The sequence below is a fragment of the Phaethon lepturus genome, unplaced genomic scaffold (genome assembly GCF_000687285.1).
Source record: "Phaethon lepturus isolate BGI_N335 unplaced genomic scaffold, ASM68728v1 scaffold51065, whole genome shotgun sequence".
Taxonomy (NCBI): domain Eukaryota; kingdom Metazoa; phylum Chordata; class Aves; order Phaethontiformes; family Phaethontidae; genus Phaethon; species Phaethon lepturus.
Genome location: NW_010542236.1, coordinates 48,905 through 58,931, shown reverse-complemented (window position 1 = coordinate 58,931; position 10,027 = coordinate 48,905). Strand labels below are relative to the sequence as shown.

The following is a 10,027-nucleotide window of genomic DNA, read 5'->3' as shown; positions in this document are numbered from 1 at the left end:
TGAACTTGCTGAGGGTGCACTTGATCCCACTTTTTTTTCAACATAAGAGTTAATGCTTGAATTCTGATATAACATGGCAAAAGCTGGCCTGGATTTTAAGAAGTTGTTAAGGAAAAAAGATTTACTTTCTACACTGACAGTATTTTTTTGCAGAAAGATTTCCGCTTAGGTTTACACAGCAGATAAACCTGAGGAGCTTTATTACAGAAGCATGAATAGCTAGTCCAGCTCTGTGAATAAATAATAGTTTAGAGAATCAAATAATCATGAAAATGTCATGAAAAATCAAGACTCTTAGGTCTGAAACTGAATTAGCTTCTGGTTTAGGAATTCTATCCCTCCACAGCTCAGAAGTTATATTGTGTATGTTTATGCAGATAAATTTGGATGTATAATTAGATGTTTCATCTCTTCATTTGCACATAGAAGGGCTTTCCTACTGGCTACTAAAAAAACATTTATGCATGAATTTTAAGAAAGAAAATTGAAATGAGCTCACAGAGGCTGTGGAATCTCCATCCTTGGAGATATTGAAACCTTGACTGGACACGGCTTTCACCAATCTGCTCTGAGTGGTCCTGCTGCGAGCAGGAGCCTGGAGTAGAGACCTTGGGCAGTGTCTATTTGATCCTGTGACTCTAATGTTATGGCATTAAACAATAAAAAGACATGCAGTGATGGAGAAGGTGATAACAAAGTAAGGTGGTGTCTGAAACCCGACTTACATATTCTTCCTGTGAGTACAAACATTTTTCTGCTGTTGCTTAACATCAGTTGGCAAAAAGATCAGAAGCTTCATAGCTGCTGGTATCAGGAAATGTTTTACACTGCTGTATCAACCTTGTACCACCCAGGACAGTCAGAATAAACATTATTATCCTTGGGAAAATTAGGGTAGCAGGTCAACTGAGGCAAATTGAGCGTCAGACAGTGTTAGAGGCAGATAGATACTCTACTCCTGAGCTTGCAGCTCCCTCCTTCACATTCATCTCCAGGCCTTTCCACCACAATAAAAACCAGAAATCCCTGCAAGGTCAGGCATAGCAGCCTCCCTGTGAGCTCTTTCCGAGTAGATCCGTTTGCAGGACATGTCAAGGACAGTCTCTGGAGGAGAGGACAAGGTTCCTGAACTCAGCTGAGATTCATCCTGCCTAAACTGAGAAATTTACAGTGTTGAACCCTACACCTGAGGTAGTCCCTCCAAAATCCCTTCCCAGTTAATGGGGAATGCAAACTTCCAGGACTCAACCAAAAGGGAGTTGAGACAACCTGGCTCAGACAACCTGCAGTCAGGTAAAAGCTACTCCAGCCCAAATCTTTACCTTATGAAATACTACAGGTACCTGCCTCTGAAACAGGAAAGTATTCTAAGCGAGTGAAACGAAAAGTAACTGAAGAATTAATTAACTAAATAGAGGTGATTAAAGTAAATAAAAGAAACAATTATCATATCAAAATAAAAGACAAGAAAGATGATTAAATGAGTCTTCAAAAGACCCATGAGAAACTCATAAAAGACATAATATGCATTTACCTGGTTTTTATTCTTTCATGATTTCATTTTCATTTTTATTCACTGCCATCTGATAATTGCAAGAAAGTTACTTTAACCATGGGCAATTTAAACCATTTTAATTTTTTTTTCCAGGGCCAAGATACAAAGGAACCTATTTATTGCCTGAGGGGATTTTTACTAAAATGAAAGCTTAATCTTTCATGTTTTTTTAAGCAAAGGCTTTTAAAAAATCATTTCTAACAATGCTGTAGGGAGAGACTTCCATGGGTATGCAAAATTGAAATTATAAATTTACAATTATAAAAAAATTAATAGTTTGGGGGATTGCATTGTCTCTGTTCTTTCTGACTGACTACTGTTTCAAGCTTAAGAGAAAGTATTTAGCACATGGAGGACAAAGAATGTCCTTAGACTCTCTTGCGGTCAAAGCTATTTAGTAAGAATGCATGAAAGATCATCGGAGTTTAATTTGTTTGGAAATATGTGATTGTATGAACCTTGAAGAAGTTTCATACAGCTTGAACAGTCATTATTAGATGCTGAATATTTTTCTCTTCTTTTTGAATATATTACAATTAGAAGCCAGTAGAAAAACTTGACATCCTCAAATATCAGATGCCCTGTTGGCTCCTCACTTCCTGGCCTGTTTTTCTGTGTTGCCAATGCATCAAAGTTGGCCTGACCACCATCCCCTCCGTAATAGTTTGATGCACTGAAGGTTGCTAAATCTTATTTATGTAAAATTAAGCTGCAAGATGAATTTTAACTGAAGTAACCACCTTTTGGTGTTCTTATGACACATATCTACCAAGAACGGAACAAGAGCTCTGTCAAAGATTGATTCAGGAGAGATATAGTTACATATATTTATAGTTATATATGTATATATAGTTATATATGGGTAGAAACATGGATATGATTTATGTGGCTGCTGTGGTTTAAGGCATATTAGAAGTACATACTCATGCCCATCCCTGTTCCGTGCAGTATTTTGGCTTTAACAGCATCAAAAAAAGGATTAAATTTAAGCATGTACATTTGCACTCTCCTAAATTTGGGCAGTTTTCTGAACTGAGAAATAGTAATTTAATGCATTATCTGGAGAGACACAAACATTCCTTCCTGGGCTTAGTGCAGGCTTTGAAATCAGACAAAATAATTTACACTTATGAAACACAACAAACTCAAGTGTTCTATTAAAAGAAAACTACACCCAAAAAATACCCTCAAGGCCTCCAAATATCCACACATTGAAAGGCATATTTAAATGTTTTCTGCCAACATATTTCAAGTTTTAATGGAAATACTTTGAGCTACTATGAAAAGCTTTATCAAACTAAATTCATTTTCCATAGAGCAGAGAAGAATCATTGAAGATATTATTCAGGTTTACAAAATATTTAATAGGGCGGAGAGTGTGGAACCGGATAAGAAAGGTTAACTGAAGGATATTTTAACAAGGCTTGATTTTACGTTGGTTGTGCAACATAAATAGGTCAATGGACCTACTAGATATAGACTTTCTCTGACACACCAAGGTGTTTAATACTAGAAACACTTGTGTACAGCTACTATCTATAAGACTTTCAAAAGCGATTGTCATTCTGAATACACTATTTCAAAGGCTAAATGTCCAGAATATTTTGAAAATAACACATCTTCAATGTGCTAGTAAAAATCATTCATCTCTTTGGAAAAACCTTGGTATCTTCTCTACAATATCGCTCTGAGCAATAATAAGCTCTAGTTGTCCCAAAGAAGTATCTGCCCAACCCAGCTGAAGCACTTTTCTAACCACATGCCTCTGCAGACTCGCACAGGAGATGAAACCACCTTCCAGGTACTCAAGGAGCCTCCAGACCAGGTTAAAAGAGGGAACAGCAAGTCAGCCAGGATGGATAAGAAGTTGGAAAGGGAGATCGGAAAATGTGGACCTTAAGGATGAATCTGAGTCCTGTGCTAACATGGCAAGACAAAGAGCACGACAGGAACATGCTGCTGCCTGAGGTTCTGGTGCCACTTTACTGCAGAGCAGCGTCGATAAGGAAAGCTCACTTCCAGTTGCCCTGAGAAGTTTGGTCTGTATGGCTCAAGAAATGCTGAACATGCTTTGGGAGAACAGGCTACTCAGACATTTAACAGCTAAACTGCAGAGATATTACAGAGCATGCATGAAATGCAACATTTCCGCTTCTATAAACGGGTGACATTTAGACAGGAGTACTGCAGAAATGTTGACACTGAGATTAGCCTTTTGCAAAGCCTTAAGTCCCAGCTCCAGGACGGAGGGAAGAGATTGCTCAGGTTTAAAAAAAAAATATATCAGCAAATCAAAATTATTTTCACCCAACCTGCTTCTCAGAGATGTTGCAAACAGGAAAATGCTGCACAAACTTAGTATTAGCCAAGCTGCCTTCCATGTAACCTCTCCCCAAACCAAACAAAACTGTAAGATAACGGGAAGTGCTGGCCAGCCTTTAACACCCGGCACCACACTCGGTCCCAGTTCTGTTGTGCAGTGAAAACTGTTTTCCTTACTCATGAGCCATGAATTACTTTTTCATGGGGAATAAATACACACTTAAACAAGATTAAACACAAATGTTCTTTAGTGGTGTCTAAAATAATATGAATGTTTTTTAGAACAGCAATAAACACACTTCATGATGCAAATAATTACACCCTGCAGCCTTTATGTAAAGATAAGTGGCCGGATTCTTGGCTCACCTACATCACTGTAAATCCAGAGTAACTACACTGAACCAACATCTCTGTAGATTCCGGAGATGCTGAAGCGTTGCTGAACTCTGGATTTTCCCTGATTTCTCTCTAAGATTTTGCAGACATGGGACATGCATAGCTGAAAATCTACGTGGCGGTCATCGAGGCACCACCACCTCTTATCCTGTCCCTTATTCTCCCATAAATCTGTCTTTTGCTTAGTGTAATGAAGTCAGAATCTGGCTGTGTATTCCTTGTGCATCTGATATCACTTCTGTAAGTGTATTCTCAGGTAGGACCAGAAGAAAGCTCAACAGATACTACAGCAAGAAAAGGAGAAGGAAAAAGAGAGAGAAGGACTCTACAAAAATTCATAGAATCACAGAATCATCAAGATTGGAAAAGACCTTTAAGATCATCAAGTCTAACCATCAACACAACACCACCATGTCCACTAAACCATGTCCCAAAGTGCCACATCCACATGTTTTTTGAACACTTCCAGTGATGGTGACTCCACCACCTCCCTGGGCACCCTGACCACTCTCTCGGTAAAGAAATTTTTCCTAATATTCAAGCTAAACCTCTCCTGGCACAACTTGAGACCAATTCGTCTCATTCTATTGGGAGAAGAGATGAACACCCACCTCACCACAACCCCCTTTCAGGTAGTTGTAGAGAGCGATAAGGTCTCCCCTCAGCCTCCTCTTCTCCAGACTGAACAACCCCAGTTCTCTCAGCCGCTCCTCATAAGACTTGTGCTCCAGACCCCTCACCAGCTTTGTTGCCCTTCTCTGGACACGCTCCAGCACCTCAATGTCCTTCTTGTAGTGAGGGGCCCAAAACTGAACACAGGATTCGAGGTGCGGCCTCACCAGTGCCGAGTACAGGGGCACGATCACTTCCCTGCTCCTGCTGGCCACACTAGTGCTGATACAGGACAGTATGGCTGTCACTTCATGATGGGTGAAGGCAATATGGCATGAGGTTCTGGGAATCAAAGATCTGTCTCTCGGGGATTAAAAAGAACCACCTCGGTTGATCTTTCTGTAGGATGGGAAGGATTGGCTCATGTTCTGAACTCTTTATGAAAAGTATAATTTAGCTTAAGTTTCCCGTGTGATTGCATAACTTTCAGGTAGAGTTTTGTAAGACGGATCCATTAGGCTTTAATGGCCCCTAAAATGAGTCTGGAAAGAGGAACATGTCCCCATTGGACCACTTGAAAAATTAGTTATTTGCTTAAAAATAACAGCAACAAAAATGTATTCGGCTATTCAAAGAGTCTTCAGAATTTATATGAGCACAGAACTTAGACACAAAATGGAATCAATGTTTTAACTATCACCTAGCCATTTGTTCTCACGTTTGTATTTTGAAAGCAAGCACTCTGCTCTTACCGGGACTTGTGAGGGCTCCCAGAGCACCAGTCGTTGTGGAGAGAGGATTTGCATTGGTGGTGGTAGCTGAGGTTTGGGCGGCGGCTGCTGCGGCTGCTAAAGTTGCCAAATTCTGTAATTGTAAAGCGTTCATGCCTGCGTGGAGAAGCAATAGGGTTAATTAAAACATGTAATTAAAAAAAAAAAAAAGCTATTTTCAATGGACACGGAACATGGGATGTACCTTGCCAAGAGATTAAATTCTTCTTTTCACTCCCAAGACATCTGTAATCTGAGAATCATCTCTTACAGTCCCCAAATAGCATCTTTCACCTCTCTACCTTGGAGTTGAGAGAATATAGCAAAGGCACTAGCCTATAGTTGAGGAAAATTAAACCTGGTTTGTGCTTCTTCTGTAATGGAAGTGTAGAATTAAAAGTAATTTAAACTCTGTGTGAAGCCCAGGCACAATACTATTTCCTGACACAACAGGGGGTGTAAAGAGGATAACTAATGTTTAAAACACATTCAGGGCAGGGTCATATAATCGGGATGAATACAGTTTGTTTCCTGTGTCTCCCCTGAATGCATCTACTAAGGCTACGCCATGCAGTAGCCAATAATTGTGCTGATTTTCCTTTTGATGGCTCATTTCTAAAAACACATACGAACTAAGAATCAGTCTGATCACAGAGCCATCACTGAGGTAGGGACTTTCAGGCCATAAGCTCTGGACTGTGATATCAAGTCTACTCAGTTATCTGTCACTGTTATTTTAGAAGCTATGGGGAAAATATACCTGCATTTCAATGAGGACCTTCAAGAAATGGATGCATTTAAATAACAAAGGCTTTTATTTAGATGACAAGTAAAAAGGGACAAACAAAAAATAGAATTGATGTGAAATAGCAAAGAAGATGATTAAGGAACAGCAAATGGCATTCATTTGACTTAAATCAGAGGGACAGGAGTCTGTCTCTCCAGAGGCCTTCAGAAGTACCTACCTTTTAATTAGGACTAGACAAAGTACTTGTGCACTTAATCTAATCGTGAACTGCTTCAGTAAGAGACTATAGTGCAGATACAAGTTACGTGCTAGCATTAACCAGAGTGGATCCTCCTCAGGATCCTCTGAATAAGATACAACTGTCCCCAGGCACAATGTTCAGACTGAGTGTCTACATATGGATGTGAGCGACATTCTTTGGATGGCAGTGAGAGATCATCCTTTTTGGTTTGGACACATGAAGGAGATCTGCGCATGCTGCTTGAGCGCTCAGTAGAATTGGCAAAGTTGGCATAAAACCAAAATACTGAAAGATTTTTATTATGTTCCTGTAGTCCTGGTTAAGTACACCTGAAAGGTTAGGTGGTGGGAAGAGCAATACTTTTTTTAGACCAAGTGATAGATATGGGAAGACTGCATGAATTTTTGGGCAAAAGCCAAAGAAGAGCTTGAGTGCCTGGACACTTGTCCAGTTTTCTCTGAATGTTAGTTTGTCTAACAAGGATATTACTTCTCCCTGCACATTTTGTTTCTCAAACTAGGGGTACTTAATAACAACCTGGAGAAGATGAAAAAACATGAGGGTAAACATAATACTTTGCAAATATGTTGGAGAAGAAAAAAAAATGCAATGAAGGAGAGGTATTTTCTAAGAACTGAGAACTCCTGCAGTAGTGGAGGGTGATATTACTTTCAAACGCATCTGTTGCAGACTCAGGTTGGTACAATCAATGAGCCCTGTAAAGAGGTATTCTTGCTGTCCCAGCATTAGGAACTGTGAGGTGAACCTTGATATAAACATCTATTTGTGAATAAACCCCAAATTTAAATACAGCATATTCCAACAGGCAGGTCAGGGGTCAGCTGAGTACCTAGCCTGGTGGCGGCTCTAACTTCTGTGCCTCAGTCGAATGCCCAAAGTCAGCTCAGATATTGGTGCTTTTGAAAATGTGACACAATGACATGTTAGGACTAAGGTTTTAGTTGATCCAAGATCCACCACTTTGTAGTCTGGGATCTGCACAACACACTTGGAGGAATTACGTGACCAAAAAAGCTCTTTCAGGTTTCTTTTGGAGGGTAATGACTATCTTAAAAAATAAAGAATAAAGAATGTCCAGCAAACATTGGTGGTCTTCACCAAGGTCACATTTCATGCCATTCTGTAACAGAGATTTGGGAAAGCAGTGCGTTGCTGTCCACCATGGCAGCATGGTTTTCTATCACCCACTGGTTAGTTATTCATCAGAAGGATCAGTCATAATCAGCTTATATTTTTTCTGTGGGGAGGTTTCCACCTCGGACCTTTAAACAGCACGCACGGCAGGATTAAATAACAGCGAACAAATGCAGAAGGGTACTAGAGGAGAGACTGCAAAATAGCTTCCCCTAGATGGAATCCCACATTTCTGGAAAATGCATGGACTTTTCCCCAAACCTCAATTTAGACACAAACGGATTTTGAAGCAATTTAGTACTGCTTTTTCTATTGCATGTTATGTGCACGGCTTTGCCCATGCATGCAAGGCTGCAGAAGGCTGTGAGCACAGAGGGCTGTGAAGCTGGAAGGCAGCGTTCGCGCACTGTAGGGTGCTCGAGGAAGAGCACAGCAGGCAAGACAAGGTCAACAGGCAGTGGAACAAACAACTGCTCTCTCTGGGCTCATGAACCACCATCATGTCTGTGTGGATGCAAAATAAACACCAGCATTGCCTCATCCCACAAAAACATTTTTTTAATAGGGGCTTATTTCCTGTGGAAGCACAAGAGGATCCCATCAACTCGACGAAAGAGTTTCAATGCCAAAAGAAGATTAACAAACAAGAGCTAGGCGGTGACGAAGTTGTCTCCCCACCCAGTCTGTTTTACTGTAGAGGTGACTAAAAGACACTGGCCACAAACCAGCGCTGCAGATGTTATAGAGTGTCAGCTTCGGTGCCTTCAGGAAAAAACTGCTTGCCACAAAAGACTGTTGTCACACATGCGTAAAAGAAAGACAGCAAAGAGTCCCACTGAATTGAGCACCCAAATGTGACTGCCAGCAAGGGCTCATGGCACACGCCATCATCCAGCATGCTCTAGAGATGATTGTGTCAACAGGTTTATCACTTAATATGCATCCTCTGTCTGCTCAAACATACAAAAAAGAAGTCCTGTCATCACTGTTTCCTGTTCCCCAGGCATTTTACCATCTCTGCTCCCTCTTTATTGGTTTCTCCCATCAACTTGTCAAGTGCGTCAACATCGCACTTGCTAGGACAAACTTGGAGGAGGAAACCAACTGCGCTCAAGCCCCAGACCCAAAAAGTACTTTGCTTTCAAATGGGGATTTCTGGTTCAATTGAACTTCAGCCAAGGTATAGTTCTGTGGGACTAATCTGCTCTCTCATTCCCTCCCCTTCACTGTCTTCACACACTTCACATCCTACAGCTTTTTCAAAATGGTCCCAAATCCCGCAACAGAGCTGGACTGCAAATGGGTAGATGGTTTTTATTTGAAAGTGCTGCTCACTCAGCAAATGCACCTCTCTCTGAAGAAATGCAAATTGCTTAACATTGAAGAACAGCCTCATAGGCAGAGCTGCACATGAAAAATGAAAATCCCCCTGCAGAGGAAAAAAAAAAAAACTTCTGGGTAAGGAATAACTCTGATCTTCATGATGGAGACGATGTTGGGAATTAAAGGGAAATGATTAAAAAAACCAGAATCACAATACAGTTTGATTCCATTTTTAATAACATGTATTTACCGATGCACTATCAGCTTGGCAAATACTCAAGATTGCAAGGAAATTCAACTTTCATTTTGTTATTTGGCAGATTAAAAAAACAATTAAATTATGTACAAAACAGATGCACAGTATGCCTTGCTTGAAACTTAAGATTTTAAAAAAATTATTTATAAGGATAGGGGCATGAAAATTTAATTTAATGTTCACCTTAGGTAATTTTGTGTCTTATTGTTCACAGCAATTACCATAAATCTACATATCAATAAGCGAGAACAGATGTCAGTTGTTACAAGTGCTTGCCAATCAGGCCTGTTAAAAAGTGACAGATGGATGGTGATAGAACATTCTCATAAGGCCTATTAGCACATTCACAGGAAATTTTTGTAGTGCTGCACAGTCACAGATGCAGTTCCGTGAAAACACGGGGAAATTTGAGAGCATGAGATTTACATTTTACAACTTCTTGTGCTGCCTCCGACACAAACTTTCGTACAGTGAAGCAATGTGCCTCATTTCAGTCACCACAGCTTTTCTCCTCTGATAACTGTAAATTCAGAATTACTGGGCATTTGTAGAGAAGGCAACAGAGACACGAGCCATTCCTGAAGACTTCTTAGGCCTCATCAGCTCCTGGGTTTCCAAAACCATCATGAAAAATCATATTAGGAAATAG

At 40.3% G+C, this 10,027-nt stretch overlaps 1 protein-coding gene across 1 annotated transcript in view; it reads right to left on the bottom strand.

Annotated features, from left to right (window-relative positions):
- Window positions 1-5,637: 5,637 nt before the first annotated feature.
- The window catches only part of LOC104621462 (CUGBP Elav-like family member 2), a gene marked incomplete at its 3' end in the record, with an annotated part of 38,504 nt that continues 34,114 nt past the window's right edge, over window positions 5,638-10,027 (bottom strand). Inside the window, exon 7 of the mRNA XM_010287962.1 lies at window positions 5,638-5,772. Within this exon, the coding sequence (XP_010286264.1) occupies window positions 5,638-5,772 (135 nt within the window). The remainder of the gene's footprint in view (window positions 5,773-10,027) is intronic.